Source organism: Lynx rufus, unplaced genomic scaffold (assembly GCF_022079265.1).
Source record: "Lynx rufus isolate CCGP_SWC_20201006 ecotype Redwood Valley unplaced genomic scaffold, mLynRuf1.p SCAF_16, whole genome shotgun sequence".
In the NCBI taxonomy this organism is placed as follows: domain Eukaryota; kingdom Metazoa; phylum Chordata; class Mammalia; order Carnivora; family Felidae; genus Lynx; species Lynx rufus.
The window spans coordinates 16,301,611-16,321,214 of NW_025814830.1; the positions used below are offsets into that span (position 1 = coordinate 16,301,611).

At 43.8% G+C, this 19,604-nt stretch overlaps 1 protein-coding gene across 1 annotated transcript in view; it reads right to left on the reverse strand.

Moving 5' to 3' along the window:
* Positions 1-19,604, reverse strand: part of TDRD12 (tudor domain containing 12) — a 69,304-nt gene that overhangs the window by 13,191 nt on the left and 36,509 nt on the right. The window contains exons 14-24 of the mRNA XM_047079339.1: positions 17,916-18,101; positions 16,192-16,348; positions 15,602-15,729; positions 14,016-14,207; positions 13,638-13,766; positions 12,650-12,767; positions 11,866-12,005; positions 11,512-11,732; positions 8,976-9,075; positions 1,463-1,650; positions 492-702 (exon numbers count right to left, since the gene is read on the reverse strand). Of these exons, the coding sequence (XP_046935295.1) occupies positions 492-702; positions 1,463-1,650; positions 8,976-9,075; positions 11,512-11,732; positions 11,866-12,005; positions 12,650-12,767; positions 13,638-13,766; positions 14,016-14,207; positions 15,602-15,729; positions 16,192-16,348; positions 17,916-18,101 (1,770 nt within the window). The remainder of the gene's footprint in view (positions 1-491; positions 703-1,462; positions 1,651-8,975; positions 9,076-11,511; positions 11,733-11,865; positions 12,006-12,649; positions 12,768-13,637; positions 13,767-14,015; positions 14,208-15,601; positions 15,730-16,191; positions 16,349-17,915; positions 18,102-19,604) is intronic.

Here is a 19,604-nt window from a genome sequence, read left to right on the forward strand (position 1 = left end):
ACCTTCAGTGCCTCATCCGGTCTGCGAGGTGACATGCTAGCTATTCCTCCTGAGGAGCCCAGAGGAAATGTCCCTTCCAGACTCTCTCTCCTTGACCATCGTCCCAACCGCAGGGGAGCTACCCCGCCTGGCCAGAGAATATCCATCACCCGGGCCCCCGGGGGCCCCACCCCCGCCTGCCAGCGGCATTCGCCTGGTGCTTACACTGTTTCTTCTCGAGCTGACAGCCAATTTATTGCATAGCAATGCATATTTTATGCCAATTCCAAGACTGTGAGCGCTAATGATGACGACGGTGCCAGGCAGTTCTCTGGGGCTTGGGAGCTGGCTCTGGGACGGCAGCTGTCCGCGCATTCCCGCACCAGCAGGGACCCAAGCAACTGCTGCGTTAACTGGCCAGGACCAGGACGCATTCTGCCTACACTCAAATAAACCTCCATTCTGTGTATATTCTCAAAGTCAACAGGACATAAAGAGCCAAAATAACTTACCTTTGGGTTCCATTCAACTTCGTTGTCAGCGGGTTTCACTCTGCAAACAATGAACTCCACCGCCTGCGGGGGCAGAGCGTGGAAATTTTCTGGGAGAGGCAGCAATTGGTGTCTCGTGACGAGTCCAGTCCGGCCTTCGTCTATAAACTTGACGAGGACGCTGTCCAGGCCCCAGCTGTCTGCTTTTTGGCTCATCTCCAACACCTCAACCCTGGAGAACAACAGTGGCTTCAGTTTGACACAGAGATCCCAAAGGAACACAATCTTTGCCTCAACCTAGTCATTACATCCAAAACGTATAAAAAGACCCTAACTGCACAGTTTTATTCCAAACTAGAAATAAAAATTAACTGGAGCTGTCACGAGCACTCAGAATGGCTTAATTCAAGTACGTAGAAGAATAAAAACTGGGTAGTACCGTTGAATGGAGTAAATCCCCTTATCTGACAACACAACGAAAATCAACACAGTAAGGTGAACTTTCGAAGGTTCTCATTCTAGGCTCCACCGAGCGGAGTCTGGACTGCCAACCACGGGCGTGAGCAGGTCCCTGAGGCAGACTGCCGGTGTCGGAACACCGGCTGTGCCATTTACTAAGCTGAGGTCACATAATCTAGGTGACCTCGCCGGGGCTCAACTTGCTCATCTGTAAGATGGGACCCACTTTACAGCTTTACAGGAATGATGTAAGTGTGCCTGTAGGGGGCACAGAGCGACGGCTCAGGAACCGGTGTGTGAGTGATACGCTGTCCTCCACGCTCTGTGCTCAGGAGCCCAGGGCTGGATAAGTCACAGGCACGGCGCCGTGCCAGGCAGCTGCGGGGGGACACGATGCTGCCACCACCCTCCCGGCCGGCAGCCAGGCTGCGTACGTGCACACTGGGTCACATGGACACGGGTCAAAACAGGGATTCGAAACCACTGGGACAAATGCTTCCCAACTTTTAGAGACGAAATAAATAGACCTTTACCTGTGAAAAAGTGTTTTTTCTGCTAATCCATATAATCCAAATTTTTCCACCTTTTCAACAGCTGTGTTATTGCTGTTACCCTTAAAATACTCGTTCATTTCAGCATTAAGGGTTGCATAAAGATCCACGTGCTTATCAACTATACGCCCAAAGTAATGCGTTGCATTCAAAATATAAAAGGGTATTATCTGGGGGAACAAAAAGAAACAGCAAACATATCTAGAAAACAAACTCAATCTAAGCCAAAAAGGCACCTGCCGAAATCAGCACGTGACCAAAGGGCCCAAAGCAGGCCAGCAGGGACGGAAATGCAAACGAGGAAACAGGCCAACAAACAACAGGAAACCTTAGCGGACTCACAAATAAGTGTGGTTTCACTTTAAACCCTACGGGAAGACTTTGTTAGCCTCGTTACTTTAAAGCTTCATTGTAAATTTTAAGTGTTCCTTTGCTTACTTAACTGCACTTTGTTGTTCTTAAATAGCATCCCTGGGTCTGGAGCTCTTTCTGAGCTGTGTTCCCGTAACAGGCAGTACCGAATCGAGGGCCTACGGTGTATGAGGCGCTAGGGATACGAGACGAGCCATGTCCTAGAGGGACCCCCAGCAACCCACGGGCTGACAGATGTGCCGCAGCCGGCACACGAGCGGAAAGACAGCTCTGCACAGGCAAGTGTATGCAGGGTGGGCAGTGCACGAGGAGCAACGCCGGGGGGCACGTATGTTAGCAAAAGCATGGAGAAGGCGGTCTAGACACGTAGCAAAACGTCCACGTGAAGGTGGGGAGTCACGAGCTACTGGCAGCAGGCACCAGGACAGCACAGTTACCGGCGGAGAAGGTGCTGCTCACTGGGAGGCAGGGGCAGGCAAGGAGGGGCAGGGTCGCCCCTCACGATCAATGTCATGGGGCTGGCAGCCCACGGCCCTCCTCTGTGGCGCCCCCAGGCTCCACTGCCGGACATTCTCCCCCTCTCGTTGCCAACAAGCCCTGTCCTGTGCCACGAACATTTCCATGTTAACTCTGCTGGGGGGATTCGCTGGTTCCTCTCCCTGGAACAATCCTCCCCAGATCTTCCCGTGGCCGGATGCTTCTCATTCGGCTCTCAGTGTAGCTGACCCCTCGGAGTCCCTCCCTGCCCACAGTTTCCACAGGCCCCTTGTCCTCCAGCACGTGTACCCAGCATACCCCCTGGGACTCTGCTGCATTTCACCTTCTCCACAGCACGTGTCACCATCTTTCTGACTCACCTGTCCACTGCAGACCCTCCCAACAGGAGGACAGGTAGCATGTCTGTCACGGGTCCCGAGCCAGCCATTCTGCAGCACCGTGGAGGAAGCTGCCTGAATAAACGCTCAGTGCTTACTCAGGCCCGCCGCCGTCCCAGGCAGGGAGCCCGGCATCCCTTCCTGCATGACAGATGGCCTCTGCCAGGGAAGCCTTCTCCCCCACCATCCAGAGGCCCACTGCATGATGGCAGACAGTGACCACACGGTGGTACGGACAATATGCCTGCTATGACGTTCCGAGAGCTAAGCAGGACATAATATAGACACCAACGACAAATCTTTTAAAATATGCACAACGAGGGGCACAAAGAGCGGCTCATTTGGTTAAGCGTCCAACTTCGGCTCAGGCCATGATCTCACGGTTCACAAGTTTGAGCCCCGTATTCAGGCTCTGTGCTGACAGCTCGGAGCCTGGAGCCTGCTTCAGATTCTGTGTCTCCCTCTCTCTCTGCTCCTCCCCTGCTCGTACTCTGTTTCTCTCCAAAATAAATATTTTAAAAAATTAAGAAGAAATAAAGGATGCACAAAGAAAAATGACAAACTAAATGTACTAAGATGCTAATGATGATTGTTTTAAGGTGACAGGAGTAAAGGGGAGAGTTTCTTTTCCCCCATATTTCCCAGTTTAGGAGCCTCTGTGTTAAGCCTCACAGACCTCAACACACACAGTGAACAAAATCCAGGCCCCAGATGTGGCAGTCTGTGGTTATCACCTTTGCATGGCATTAGCACATCTGAAGACACATTAAGTTGGCAGAATAGAGGGGGCAAAAAGAAGCTTGTGGACCAAAGGAGGCCTCCAGAAAGGGTGACCAGCTCATCCTGGTTTGTCTGGGGCCTTTCTGCTTTCAGCACTAAACATCCCATGTGCCCAGAAAATCCCTGGTCCTGGGCACACCAGAAGGGTCCCTTCTAGTCACACCCCTGCCTGTTTTGACTCCACTCTCACCAACAGTCCTGCACATAACTAATTCACTTTGTTACAGTTGCAGGATACAAGGTAAGGACACACAAATCAACTGCATTTCTAAATAATCAGAAAATGAAGTTTAAAGAAAAATAACATTAATGTCCAAAAACATGACCTATGAGGGATAAAGTTACCAAAATACAAGATCAGCCTACCGAAAATTATAACACGTTGCTTAGAGAAATTAAAGATGACCTAGATAAATGGAGTGATAGCTATACCATGTAAATGGACAAGATGACTCAGTATTGTTAAGATACTTATTGTCAATTCTTCCCATATTAATCTATAGACTCAATGCAATGCTCTTTGAAATCCCATCAGGCTTCTAAGTAGAAACTAGCAAGCTGCTTTAAAATTTTTCAATGTCAGAAGGATATTAAAGACGACAGGCAAGTTGGGAAGACCTCCCTACCAGTCTCCAGGATTATTTATAAAGCTACAGTAGTCAAACCAATGTGGCACCTTACAAGGGTACACAAACAGACCAAAGAATAGAAGAAAAAATTCATAATTCACAAATATGGTCTCCTAATTTATGTCAAAGGTACTAGTGTAATTTAAGGGGAAACGAAGGTCTTTATGATAAATGATGCTAGTGCAACCATTTATCTATAAGGGAAAAATTTGCCCCTTATCCATACCCCCCCCCACACACACATTAATTTGAGATGGATCACAGACCTAAATGTAATACCAAAAAACTTCTAGAATAAAAAAACAGGGAAAAATCTTTGCAATCGTAGGATAGGCAAAGATTTCTTATGGCATGAAAAGCACAAAATGTAAAATAAAAAAGTGAGAAAGAAGACTTCATCAAAATTAAAAACTTCTGCTTTTCAACCAAGGGAAAATATTAGCAATTTATCTGACAAAGGATACCCATAATACATGAAGAACTCTTAAACTCAACAACTCATTTAAAAATAGGCAAAAACATGGGCAAAAAAATATGAAAAGAGAGTTCATAAAAGAGATACAAAGGGCCAAATGAGCAGTGAAAAGAGGTCCAAGATTATCACCAGAGAAACACAAATAAGATTATCTGTGCAAATGCAATGGTGTGGCAAAAATTAAAGACTGAGAACACCATGTATTGAGAATATGCACCTACTGGAACTCTTGTATGCAATGCTGGTGAGAATGTAAAATGGTACCACCACTATAGAAAACGGTTTGGCGAGTTCTTACACACACACACACACACACACACACACAATCATATGAGCCAGCAATTCCACTGTCTCACTCAAAAAACATGAAGATACAGATCTAAAAAGATTTGTAACACAGAAATTCACAGCAGCCAGAAACTGCAAACAACTCAAATGGCATGAACTTGTGAACAGACAGGCAATCCACGGGAATCCTACTCGATAAGGAAAAAGGTGAATCTCAAAAGCATTACGCTGAATAACAGAGATAAGACTCAAAAGACTACGTATTGTATGATTCCATTACAAGAAATTCTAGTAAACACAAAGGTCTAGTGACAGAAAGCAAGTCCAGTGGCTGCCAGGAGTTGGGGTTGGGGATGAGGGGTCAGGAGAGACCTTTCTGAGGCAATAATAATGTTCATATCTTGACTGTGGCAGTGGTTACATGATTGTACATATTTCTCAAAACTCAACAAACTATACATTTAAAATAATGATTTTTACTGTATGCACACTGAACCTCAACAGAGCAGATTAAAAGGGAGGATCTGGTTAGAGGGGTTCTGGGAAGGTGACAGTGATGAAGTGTCACGTGTTTTGACTCTGAATCCCCATGTAAAGACAGAGCAATGAGATGGCAAAACCAAATACCGGGGGCATACTTTACAACAAAGCTAATTGACAAAATATCCCCACAGACCCCAAAATAAAAGCAGATGAGGAAGATAACAAAGGAGAAAATCTAAGTGACCTTGGGTTTCATGATGACTCTGTGGATATGCCAAAAGCATGATTCCATGAGAAAAACAAGTGGAAAGTTGGGACTTCATTACAATTAAAAACCTCTGCTCTGCAAAAGGCACTCTAAGGAGAACGAAAAGACAAGCCACAAGACTAGGAGAAAATTTTTGCAAACCATGTATCTGATAAAGGACTGGTATCCAAAATCTACAAAGAACTCTTAAAACTCAACAATTAGAAAACAGACAACCCAATTAAAAAATGGGCAAAACACCCTGAACAGAGAGCTCACCAAAGAAGACATACGGGTGACAAGTAAGCACACGAAAAGATGCCCAACATCAAACATCATCAGGGAACTGCAAATTGAAACAATCAGGTACCACTACACACCTACTGGCATGGCCAGAATCCGAAACGCTGACAACATCAGCTACTGGAGAGGAGTGAAGCAACAGGACCTCTCATTCTTTGCTGGTAGGAATACAAATGGTGCAGTCACTTCAGATAACAGTGGGGCAGTTTCTTGCGGAGAAAAACAGCCTTACTATACAAGCCAACAATCGCATTCCTTGTCATTATCCAAATGAGTTGAAGACTTAGGTCTGCACAAAAACCTGCACACAAATATTTACCATAGCTTTATTCATAATTGCCAAAACATGGAAGCAAGTGAGATGTCCTTCAAAAGGTGAATGGATACACTATGGTATACTGAGCAATAAAAAGAAATGACCTATTAAGGGATAAAAAGAAGCCAGTTTGAAAAATGAAAAAAGCCAGAAAAGCCTACATAAGGTACAGTTCCAACTGTATGACATTCTAGAAAAGACAAAAATATGAGACAGTAAAGTATCAGCGACTGCTGAGAGTTTCAGGGAAGAGAGGAAGGGTGGAGCAGGGGGGTCCTGAGCCGTTGAAGAGTTCTGTGGCACCAATGTAGAGTCATGTGTCACTCTGCATTTGGTAAAATCCACCGAATGTTCGCTACAGGGAATGAATCCTAATGTAAGCTACAGACTTCAGTTAACAACTAAACGTATCAACGCTGACTCATCTATCGTCACACATGTGCCACACTAATGCAAGATGTTACTAATAGGGGAAGCTGTTGGGGTGGTATCAGGAACTCTGTATTTTCTGTTCAGTGTTTCTGTAAACTTAAACTGCTCTAAAAAATAAATATCGGGGCGCCTGGGTGGCGCAGTCGGTTAAGCGTCCGACTTCAGCTCAGGTCACGATCTCGCGGTCCATGAGTTCGAGCCCCGCGTCAGGCTCTGGTCTGATGGCTCAGAGCCTGGAGCCTGTTTCCGATTCTGTGTCTCCCTCTCTCTCTGCCCCTCCCCCATTCATGCTCTGTCTCTCTCTGTCCCAAAAATAAATAAACATTGAAAAAAAAAATTTTTTTTAAATAAATGTCTAGAGGTGCCTGGATGGCTCAGTCAGCTAAGCGTCCAACTTTGGCTCAGGTCACGATGTCACTGTTTGTGAGTTCAAGCCCCACATCGGCCTCTCTGCTGTCAGCACAGAGCCCGCTTCAGATCCTCTGTCTCCCTCTCTATTCCTCCCTGATTTGTGAGCGTGCACATACACGTGCTTTCTCTCTTAAAAATAATCATTTAAAAATACATAAGTAAAGTATCTATTAATTTAAACAACAACAACAAAATAAGCAGATGAGCCAAACCCAGCCGCATCACGAAGCCTGCGTGTATCACTGTCTGTGCAGGAAGAAGCACATGCAAGAGCCTAAACACAGATGGGCCTAAACACAGGAGTCCACAAGTGGCTACAGGTACTCAGTGGAAACACTGTGGGTGGGGCCGGGGGCGGGGGTGGGGGAGGCCAGTAAGACGGGAGCAACTGAGCCTGGCAGGTTTTCTTCCATTCCAACAGTGGGTGAAGGCTGGAGCCCCAGGAAGTCTCCAAACTATCCATCCAAAGACAACAGAGATGAAGGGCCAGATGCATGTGGGAGACGGAAATGGAGCCAGGAAATCTGCACAATCTCAGAAACTATGTCCCCACCTATTTTAATTACAAGAAAGAAACAGCAGAAAAGGAAACTTGGAAATTATCAATGTTCCCCTGACTCAGACATTCTAAAATTCAAGGGAAATATATTTTATCTGAAAAGGAGCTGTAGCAAAGAATTAAGACCAAATTCCATATTAAGTTATAACAAAAAAGAGAATAAGGAGAGTAACAGTCCCTACAGATAATAGGGGAGTCACTGGGAAAGATGTATCCACAACCTAGATCAAAACTGTACCCTTCAACTTGAAAACAAGCTACCTTTCCTCTTGTTAATTAAGAAAATAATGGGGAGCCGGGCTGGCTCAGTCAGTGGAGCATGCAACTCTTGATCTTGAGATTGTGAGTTCAAGCCCCATAGGTGTGTGTGTATATATATATGTGTGTGTGTGTGTGTGTGTGTATGTATATATACATATATATATATAATCCTCTCGAGAGAGAAAGAATATATATATATATATGTATATATATATACGCATATACACACACACACACATATATAGACACACACACACATATATATATACATAGAGAGAGAGACATACATGATAAACAACATGTATAAAGGAACATAGACCAGAAAAACTTAGAAATGAGGTAACAGAACTAGGGAGACAGAATGGCACAAATGAGCAGAACATAGTTGCTTTAGGGAAAAGGGAAGGTAAAAAGAAGTCCTGAACTCAAGAAGAAAGGAAGAGGGGCGCCTGGGTTGCTTAGTCAGTTAAGTGTCCGACTTCGGCTCAGGTCATGATCTCCCGGTTTGTGGGTTCGAGCCCCACATTGGACTCTGTGCTGACAGCTCGGAGCCTGGAGCCTGCTTTGGATTCTGTGTCTCCCTCTCTCTCTGCCCCTCCCCTGCTTGTGCTCTCTCTCAAAAATGAATAAACATCAAAAAAAATTTAAAAACAAAAAGAAGAAAAGAGTAAGTATTAAAAAGGATTCAAAAGAAAGTGACAAACTCTTAAGTCAGCAACTTTATCTACATTTCAGAATTTCCTCAAAGGACCATGGATATCGTGAAGAGACATGTGTTATCACTGCACTATTTTTAATAGTCCCCAATGGAAACAACTTTCTTTCTGAAAGCACAACTAAAAAAAATCCTTTGATTGTTGAGGTTGGTTTATCTATTTTCTCCATTTGATGTTGGTTTTCTAAATAAACTGGGGTCTTGAAATAAGGCATCTCGTAAGGACACATGGCTACTGTCACATTAATGGTGGTACAATAGCGTCATAATTATTCTGCTCCTATGAATGGAATATGTTCATTAAAATGGTCATTAATTACTGGAAAAAAGGATCTTCAGCAAAACTTACTTTGATGTATCCAAATGTTGGTAGAGTTTGGTTGGATAATTTCCTTGGCATGTCTATTTCTGGATTAATATGGTGTCGATCAGGACAGATCCTTTTGTCTCTGAAAAAAAAAGTAACTGGGTTTTAAAAACAAACAAAAAAACAGTAATTTTAATGTATTTTAAAGTATTCTTCAGGGAAATTAATCTGTAATTGAAATCAGAGAACTTTTATTCCAAATACTTTAAAGTTAAGTAACCATTTTAAATACTTTAGACACTAACAACATGCACATTACTGAAAAAGGGTCCTAAAATTTAATTAACACTAAATAAACTTCAAGAGTTACTTCATTATTTCTCTATACAGTCTGTAAATGAACAAAATGTACTTCCAAAACAAAGACCCTGAAATCAGAAATTCATCCCCACAACCCACAACAAAGGCTACTAATAACCTCTAAACCAGAAGTCACTCTGTAACCCAAACTGAGAAAACAGAGCTTCTGTTTCAAAAGTCAGTATTCTGTTTAAAGGCATAATAGAAATTGCCACTAATAACCTGTTTAATGTACCATAATTCAAAAAAGTTAATGTCAATAGTTATCTAATAGATACTAGACTCCTCCTACCCAGTCCCAGTGATCACAGATCAAGCACTGGTATCATGTCCGGATCAGGGAGAAGGCTCCCGTGACTGTTAAGATAACCATCCTCTCCAAGCTGATTTATAGTATCAACACACATGCTATCAAAATTCAGACAATGTTTCTGAAGAAACTGACAAGCCTATTCCAAAATGTATGTGGAGATGGAGCGGACTTAAAAGTCAAAACAACCTTGACAAAGAGCAAAGTTGGAGAATTTGCATACCAGGTTCCAAGACTTGCTAAAGTATAAGCTACAGTACTTAAGGAAGTGTGGTACCGGTGTAAGAACAAAGAGACCAATGTAACACAGTCCACAAACGGACCACGTATGCTATCATCTGGTTTATGTCAAAGGCACCAACTGAGTGACAACACATTGATGTTTTAAATAAAGGCCACTGGAGCAAATGATTACCCACGTGGAAAAAAGTAACCCTTGCCCCGTGCCTCACACTTTAAACAAAAATTCTCACTCTAGATTATATACCTAAGTGTGAAACCATCCATAAAGCTTCTAGAAGAAAATACAGAAGAATGTCTTCATGACCTAGAGATAGGCAAATATTTCTTACATAAGGACACTAAACAATAGTAACCATGAAATAGTTCATCAAAATTAAAAAGGTCTGCTCACCAAAAGACTTACAATGAAAAGGCGGGCACCTGAGTGGCTCAGTCGGTTAAATATCTGACTCTTGATTTTGGCTGAGGTCATCATCTCATGGTTAGGGAGTTCAAGCCCCACCTCTGGCTCTTGGGATTCTCTCTGTCCCTTGCTCTCTCTGCCCCCCCCTTGCTCTCATAATTAATTAATTAGTTAATTAATTAAAAGTAGTAAATAAAAATTTAAAAGCACAGTGAAAAGGCAAGCCATGAACTGGGAGAAGATCTCAAGGCATATATCTGACAAAGTAGTTGTATGTCGAATAAATAAACTACTCCTACAAAGCAATAAGAAAAAGAATAACACCCAATTTAAAAAATTGGCAAAAGAGGGGCGCTTGGGTGGCTCTAGCTGGCTAAGCCTCGGACTCTTGATTTCGGCTCAGGTCATGATCTCGTGATTTGAGGGATCAAGCCATGGGCTGGGCTCTGCACTGAGTGTGGAGCCTGCTTGGGATTCTTTCTCCCTCTTTCTCTCTGCCCATCTCCCCCACCAAATAAATAAACATTTTTTTTAATGGGCAAAAGAACTGAACAGACACTTCACAAGAAAAGGACAGTCAAATGTCCCAGAAGCATATGAAAAGACACTCCACATCATAAATTACTAGGGAAATACAAATGGAAACCACCACCCCTGCCAACACCGTGTTGTCGGTGAGGATATGGAGAAACTCTGCTCTCCCACACACTGCTGACGGGGTCATGAACCCGTCACACACCTTGGGAACGTTAGACAGGCGCTCACCCCATGACCCAGCAATCCCAAAGTCTACACCCAAGAGAAATGGGTGCGTGTTTCCACAAAGGGACATGTGCAAGAGTGTTCAGGGGAGTTTCATACATAATAGCCAAAAGCTGGAAACAACTGCTCTCCCATCAACAGGAAAACGGATGTATACATTGTGATATATTCATACAATAGAGTATCGAGCCATTAAATCCACAGATAAATAAATCCACCCAATACACACAGGAACAGAGATGAATGTTGCAGATAGTAAGCTGAACGTACAGTTCCATTTATATAAAGTTGGGAAACGAGCAAAATTCATCAATGTTGACAGATATTTAGGGGCAGTTACCTCCAGGGGAGGGCAGATTGGGAAGGAGCATGGGGAGAAGCTCTAGGACTGGGTGGTGGTGTATACTGTGCGTACATATGTAAAGGTCTTCCAGCAGTAAAAGTATATCACTGTGCGCTTTACTGTACATTTCAAGGTTTTAAACAAATGACTGGCTTACTTGCAAAAACCAAAAGACTTAAGATACGGACAAAGAGGCCTTCGGGCTTTCTTATCTTCTTTGGCTTCCAGAACCCCCGCAGTAAACTCATACAGCTCCACAGGAATCTTGGCATCGGCTCGCTCCAGGTAGCGCAGGACCCCGACCGCGTGGCACGCATTTCTCTCCGTCAGCAGCAAGACAGATTTGGTTTTCTTATCTCCCTGTTCTGCAGGAGAACCCTTAAAATCGGGGGCGAATAAAGGAAGCAGGTCGTCCATCCCAGTCTAACTGATAAAACCCCGCGGACTCTGCATTTCTCATTGCACAGAAAATGCCAGGGGAATATTTAGAGATAACGAAAATTAATCAAACCTGCTCGGTTGGACTCTGAAAATGGTCAGACATGCAATACAGACGCCCACCAAAAATCTTTGGTGAGGAAGGGAAGCTGAAGTGAATCACGCATGTGGCATCGGTGATGGTCAAGAGCGGTATGCAGTCGTCAGTTAAGGCTGGAGACAAGGATCCGACAACCACAGATGAGGCGTAGCTCCCTGCACTGACGCTACACAGCAATTCCGTAACCGTGCCTCAACACGTGTCTCTACCGCACTTCACTGAGTAGGTGCCAACAAACTCCTTCCCCAACTCCCCCCCCCAAAAATGTCACAGCCCCGCGATCACATTCCAGAGAAAAGTCGTCTCCCTAACTTTAGCTTGGAAAATGCCCCTTTCTATTACAAATCTAGGCTGCCCATCTATTTTTCACTTATCTTACAGTTTGACTTTCAGATCTCTAACGTCATTGTTCACAACCATCTGTGATAGATTTCGTCAGAGGCGTGCATGCGCAGACACACACACACACACACACACAAACGAGATGGTGGCCCTCAACCTGCAGCCCCAGGGACAAGGTCTGCGCTAAGGGCTGTTGCCTTCTGCCACGAGTGCTCCGGGGGCCCCCGCATTCGCCTCAACACCAGAATCTTAATGGAGTTTAACTTTCATTTTGGGATTGACGTTACTAATAAATTCTCAGGAGATCTGCGAAGTGATGAGAAATTTGGAGACGAAATATTCAAATAAGCTGAAGACATGATTCCCATTGGCTCAGCAGCCTTCTCTAAACGTAAGTAGAAATTAAAACACTTACCTAATACAACGTGAGAGCCAGAACTTAACTTCTTCTTCCACTGTTCTAAAACACTTTTTAAATTAAAAACCGTTTCTTTATGCATTTTCAAGCAAAATATTGAACTGCTTTCTACTACCTAAAGATGAAACCAAATAAGCCAGTTCACAGTCAGGAACATAAGCTTAAAGTTAACTGTTCCATCAATAATTACCAGTATAAAACATTTAAAATTATCTGTGAGGGTATTATCTCATCGATCCACTAATTGTAAGAACAAGATGATTGTAAGTTTAAATAAATGTATTTCTAAAATTCTACAGTTTGTATCTAAAAGCTTGCTCAACTGAAACAAACATTATTTTGCTAAAACCATTTTCCTTCCTTTTAAGTAATGCGTGCATAGATGTGTGTATTTATACACGTGTATATACATGTATACACACACACACACACCAAATTTATGTGCCAACACACATCACATCTTTTCACAAGACCTCCAGTTCATCATTGCTGAAAGGTGGATATACTGATTCTTGTATTTTAATTTGTATTTGGCTTCATTTACACATTTTAGTATTAACTTATGTAGAATTAGATTAATTAAATAAATCTGTAGACAATTTATTTGGTTTTTCTAGCCATATGATGCTATCTCTTGGTGTTATTGTCTCTGGTTTTTTAAACAGAGGCTACAGAAGACGCTGGCATTTCTTCATGAATGGGATCCTTTTAAGGACAAAGCACAAAGCACCCTCCTTGGGGAATGTCTGCTTCCATGGAAAGGATGGTCCCACCTACTTAGCTCCTCCCTCCAGGCCCCCCCAGCACCCCCCAACCCCCGCTGTCTTTTCTCACTGCTGTCTATTCTCTGCAGCACCAGCCACCTCCTCCTCTGACTGATAAACTTGTACAGTTTTATTCCCCTGGCAAATATTTAACTACCTGGTAATTCTCTGATGATTCTGAGATTCAATCATGGTTTAAACAAAAAATACAGAAGGCTCACCTTACACACGGTTTCTGTTTCAGCTACAGAACCGGTGAAGATCAAGGTCTTTTGTGCTTGACTTGGAATGAAATCTAGAGTCTGGAGTAAAGTAGAGGTTTTTTCACATTCCAGGCAAAGGTGCACTACCTGGTAACGAAAGACAGAAACAGTGTGGTTTTAAACACATTCCAGGTGCCCCAGCTTCACTTTTCATCGCTAAGTTAGGATTTTAACGGAAAACAACGTATAGAACAACAATATAAATCTAAATACACGATTACAGACTCGTGTAGATGAAAGGTGCAAAATTTTACTTTATTAAGCCATGAAATGGAGGCTACCTGCTTGTGTTCCTCAGCCCTTGACCGCCCTCACCCCACACCCACGAGCCCGCACCTGCTGGACGCTGCCATAGAGAGCAGCCTCCTCCATGGCCGTGACCACAACGTAGGGGTCATTCATGAACTCTTTCATCAACTGTTCTATATGTCTGCTCCAATGAACTCCAACGGCAACAATCTGATGTGGTGCAGATTCCCTTTCTTCAACGTCAATGTTTTTTTTAAAGTTATCTAATATAGCGAACATCTAAAAAAGTGAGTATAATTAATTTCATTTTTATTTCAAAAGGGAATAATGGTTGACAGGAACATAAGTGGTAAAGAACTGCACACTTTCTGTTCTCAGAGTGGAGAAGGCCTTTCCAAAGAAAAGAAGAAAACTACAAAGGAGAGAATGTTAAGTATAAACAAAATCAAAACACAAACGGTATCTGGGTAAAATGCGTGTGACATATGCAACCAAGAATTAATATCCTTACATAAAAAGTTCTACGAATGGACTAGAAAAAGGTGATCCTGCCAACAGAAAATAAGCAGAGAAAATAAATGAACAAGCAGTTCACACAAGAACAGTAGGAGTGGCCGGTATACAAGTCAGCCAGGAAGTACAGATTACGCTCACGAGACACCATACGTAACGAGGAGGTTGGAAATGAAAGCCGGACCAAGCCGGACCACTGCCGGGGGCCCCAGGGCATGTGGTGTGGTGGCGCATTGTCCATGGGAGCGTAAATCGGTCTCTGCTTTCAGAAAGGCAACTATATGATGCAGTATTCTGGATATTAGTTTTGCAAATAAGAACTCAGGCTTTAGAGGCATTCAGAAACCCTGCACAGGCCATACAGTCAGCAAGTAACAAAGCCCAGACTTGAACCTGGGGGTGTCCTTGCTCCCAAATGAAATGCCTGTGGTCATTGTGTTATGCTGTGCCCAAGAAATGCCTTCTTATAAGAATTCAGAGTCTTTGATCCATTAATCCCCTTCCTAGGAATTTATCCTAAGGGAAACACGCAAGAAAGATGTATGTTCTTTAGACACACACACACACACACACACACACACACACACACACACTGCTAAATGTCCAAAAATAAGAGCATTTAAAAAATAATGTTACACCCACAGGACTCCCTATGTCCAGTGAACAATCGTGCGGTAGAATAATTACTAATAATACTCATGATGCTGCTTACTGGAAAATGCAAGTTATAAACTAGCCATAAAATAAGGCCTGATGTTGTTAGTTGTAGGTACTGACACAGGAATTACTCCAAAACAGTAAGAGTGATTGCTCTGAGTGTCCGACTACGGACGCTGGGGTTTTTCAAGTACTCTTCTCTGTATCCCAAATTTTCTAAAATAAAACGTATTGCTTCCATAATCGCAAAAATATCGGTATTGTAGAAAACCTCTCTGGAAAAGAATTTTTGCTCTTCAAAGAGAACTTTAAAATTTGGGAAGACAATTTCAGACAAATTTTCTTTCTTCACAATGATCAAAGTTCTAAAGGGAAAACTTTTTTAGATGAACTGGCTTCCTCCCCAACTAGACGCTTTTCCAGATTCCTAAAAGCAGGTGAGACTTTCATCATATATATATATTTCCAAGTGATAATGACATCTCGACGGACACCATACTTACTTCTTTGTTAGCTTCAAAGAATAATACTTCCACCTCATCCAAAATGAGGTGACAGAGTCTGAGAAATAACAAGCTCTGATACTGGAGAAGTCTCAGGAGGCTGTGCGGTGTCGTCACAATTATATCACCTACGTTTAAGAAAAATTAACACTTCAGATTTTTCACGGGTTTTTCCAACATTTCCTTTGCTAAGATGCCACACGCTTTGTAGAACTGCCGTCTAAGGACACAAAACCTTGGGTTTCCTTGCTCACGTGGCTGCGGCCCGCCCGTCCAGGCTAACACCTGTCTGTATTTGGTTAAATACCTGGGCACCCACCAGGTTTCGTGCTCCTCGAGGGCAGGGGGTGGGAGTTTAGTCGACATCTAACAGGAGATAGTCGATAAACAGTTGATAAGCGAATGAAATCATGTCGTTTTTTCAGTGAAACGGCTGTAAGCCAAGAGCGCCTTCGCCCACCAGGCCCACCCGTAACCCACAGTGCGGTCTGGACCGGTGATGACTGTGGCTGCATCATCACACACGCCTGCCTGGCAGGGCTCCGCTGTGCTCTGCAGGGAAAACCAAACAGCTTGAAGAAGATGCTTACAAGCCCTTGGAAGCTTCATGTTTTTGGCTTCATCTTTGTGGAGTCCGATTGTTAACAGCACTCGGTGAAGAGGCGTGGGGGACATGCCATAGTCCCCCAGTAATTCAAAAATCAACTGGGCCTTTTTCCACCCAGGGCACACGATGACTGCCAGAGGCTGCGAAGACAAACAAATTCACATAATCTTGGACAAAAGTTAGGAATTGAACAGAGTATATGCACAGCATGCAGAACATCTCTTTCTACAGAGTAAGCAATACGTAAATTTTTTTGCTCTCTCCATTGTCACGTAGGTCAGAAAAGATATGATTAAAACAGATTTAGACACATTGACTCAGATTTTCCTAGGGCTTACACTAAGCATGTCACAAGTATTTCGTTTTTTCTTTAAAACACTCTTACAGGGTAGGACCTACTATTACCTCATTTTTCAGATGAGGAGTCTGAGGCACAGAGAGGTAAAGTTAGTTGTCCAAGGCTGCACAGCTAATACGTGGTAGCAGTAGGATCTGAACCCAGGCGGTCTGGCCCCAGAGCTCCTGCTCCTAAGTACCAGGGGAAATAACTGCCCCCTGAAGGGGGCCTTGAAAAGGTTAACATCTCTTCCTTAGGAGATTAAGTTTGCTATAGCAGCATGTGACCCCTGACCTCCACCATCCCATAGTTCTCTCCTGAAGGTGCACCACCTGCCCAACACCCTCCTGGACATACAGCGTCAATTCACTGAAGACAAGAACAATTCTCCCCTTTCCTTTATGTAGATCCATTGGGGGCCAGCTTCCGGGAGGCAGGTGTGAAAGCAGGCTGGCCATGGAGACGTGGAGAAAGCAGAAGGAACGAGAGGCAAGACCCGGACATAATTTCTGACCAGCCAGGGTTCTATCCGAGAACAATCAACATCTCGTCCATAGGGGTCAACCACTAACTGAGGGATGTAGATGTTTAAACCAACACATAATAACTTAGTACAGAAAAGGAAATCATTAAAACGACACGACGTGGCAGAATCAGAAAAACGAGCATCTCTTCTAAGCATGACTGGTCCTTTCTTACTGCCAGTTTTCACCATTCTGCTGAGTAACGGAACCATCCATAGCACAGCCTCTGAGACAGGTCTGAGACAGAGGTGCTCCGTGCCAGAGTCCCCCTGACCGCCCAGACCCCGAGAGCAGGTGTCACTACCCCACCATCCCCTATGCCCACACCCCATTTCTCTCCTTTCCACCACCTGCAGATTCCTGCATACAGGAAAACAAAAGATTACACAACAGTGGGGGGTGTTCGGAAATAATTAAAAGAATATGGGACGAGATGACAGGAAAACCTAAACTCTAATCCCATTTCTTGTCAACTTCTCAGCTGTTCAGCATCTGTACCAGTAACTTTTCATGAGGCTAATTTTCTCATCCATGAAGTGGTGAAAACCATACATGGCCCATCTCACACAGTTACCATGACAGTTAGAGGAATTTAATCAGTGAAGTAAGTTTATAAGCTATACATCCATCCCTAAAAGCCAGTAATCTCTTGGCAGCCAATGGCCATCATGGGACTTCAAGGTGAGACTTACTGTCAGAGTCAATGACTCTGATAAGTTCCTGTCCTCTCATGGAAATCAAATGAGTAATGTAATGCAAACTTCGCCAAAGGTTAGGTTAAACTTAAAACCTTAAAAATAAATTTTTAAGCCATTTTACCGTGAAACAAAATCGTCTCCAACTTACTCCGTTTCTGCTCGGCAAAGACTTGTAGCAGCCCCCCGTTTGCAGAATCGTAAGGAGTGGCGGAAGGTACAGCAGAGGGTCATTTCCGCAGTGAGAAATGACCACCACGTCACAGCCCCTCGCTATGGGAGGCCAAGAGTAGGATTCAGTGTGGCTAGGTCCCGGAAACTTGTTTCTTTGGAGAGCCTACAAAACACCAACAACCGAAACCCCACAAATAAAGCACAGACCACAAAAACTCCCATCTCTTTGCTCACTTCACCCCCAACAGCCACTATACGTTTGCTCAATCTGGTATTTTCTAACGCCTAACTTGACAAGTCCCCCTGAATCTTTTCTCAGCACCAAACTCCTGCCATGAGGCACTTGCTTTCCTGGGCTCCAAATCAAAAGGTTCGAACAGGCATTCCATGGACTGATCAGGTGCTTGGAGCTTGTCAGAGCAAGGACATGGCTTCTCCTCCTCCTCCTAATAATCTTGAGTGTACCACCTTCACTTACAAAGTTTGTTTTAAATTTTTTAATGTTTCTGTATTTTTTAGAGAGAGACAGAGCGCAAGCGAGGGAGGGGCAGAGAGAGATAGGAAGACACAGAATCGGAAACAGGCTCCAAGCTGTCAGCCCAGACCCCGACGCAGGGCTCGAACTCACGGACCACGAGATCATGACCTTAGCCGAAGTCAGACACTTAACAGACTGAACCACCCAGGCACCCCGTAACATTTTCTTGACTGCCTACAGTTTGTTTCCTTCAGAATTCCTTTTGGTCTTTTCAAAAAAAGCATTTTGTTTTTAGGCGGGAGCTTTCTTCAAATGCCCACGGATCCCGGATGTGTGTTTGCACGGAGTAGGAGCACTAAAAGCTGACTGAAGACACATGGGCCAAGCAGAGCTCGCTCCCAGGAGCATCACAGCCCTGCAGGAAGCCAGGGCAGTAAGAAGGCAGTTATACTGGAAGAATTCCAAACAGCATCATCTGAAGGGCACTTCTAGATCGTCCAAGTTCCCTGCTGAGAGGCTGGCTGGGGATTCTCAGGAAGCAGAAGAGGGAAGTTCAGTACCCCCCACTTTGCTCCTTCCTCTGCTAGTCAGCCACACTCCGCTTCCCGTTCTCCATCTTCTGGAAGCCTGTGGAAATCCCTAGGCCACTAAAGGCTTCACTCCTATTTAATTCCTCCTCCTGGTTTTAGCTTTATTTTTTTCCTTCTTTTTTTTTTGAATCCAGAAGAAAATAGATAAACACATACGATCGATGGCAGGTCTCTACAATAATTCTGAAAAGAACACTTGGAAGTAATCTTGTAACTGCCCTGGCAACTTGCCCTTCTAAGCACCTTTGCAGAGACACATTTGAAAACTTATTTCAGAAAAGCAGTAAGACTTATACAGTGGTTTCTCCACAAAAGAATTCTTCACTTATAAGAAGATAACCTGAACTTCAGAATAACTGAGGGGTGCCTGGGTGGCTCAGTCGGTTGAGCGTCCAACTTTGGCTCAGGTCATGATCTCACAGTTCGTGAGTTTGAGCCCCGTGTCGGGCTCTGTGCTGACAGCTCAGAGCCTGGAGGCTGCTTCAGATTCTGTGTCTCCTTCTCTCTCTGCCCCGCCCCTGCTCGTGCTCTGGCTCTGTCTCTCAAAAATAAATAAACGTAAAAAAAAAAAAAAAAAAAAGAATAAATGAGACATCAG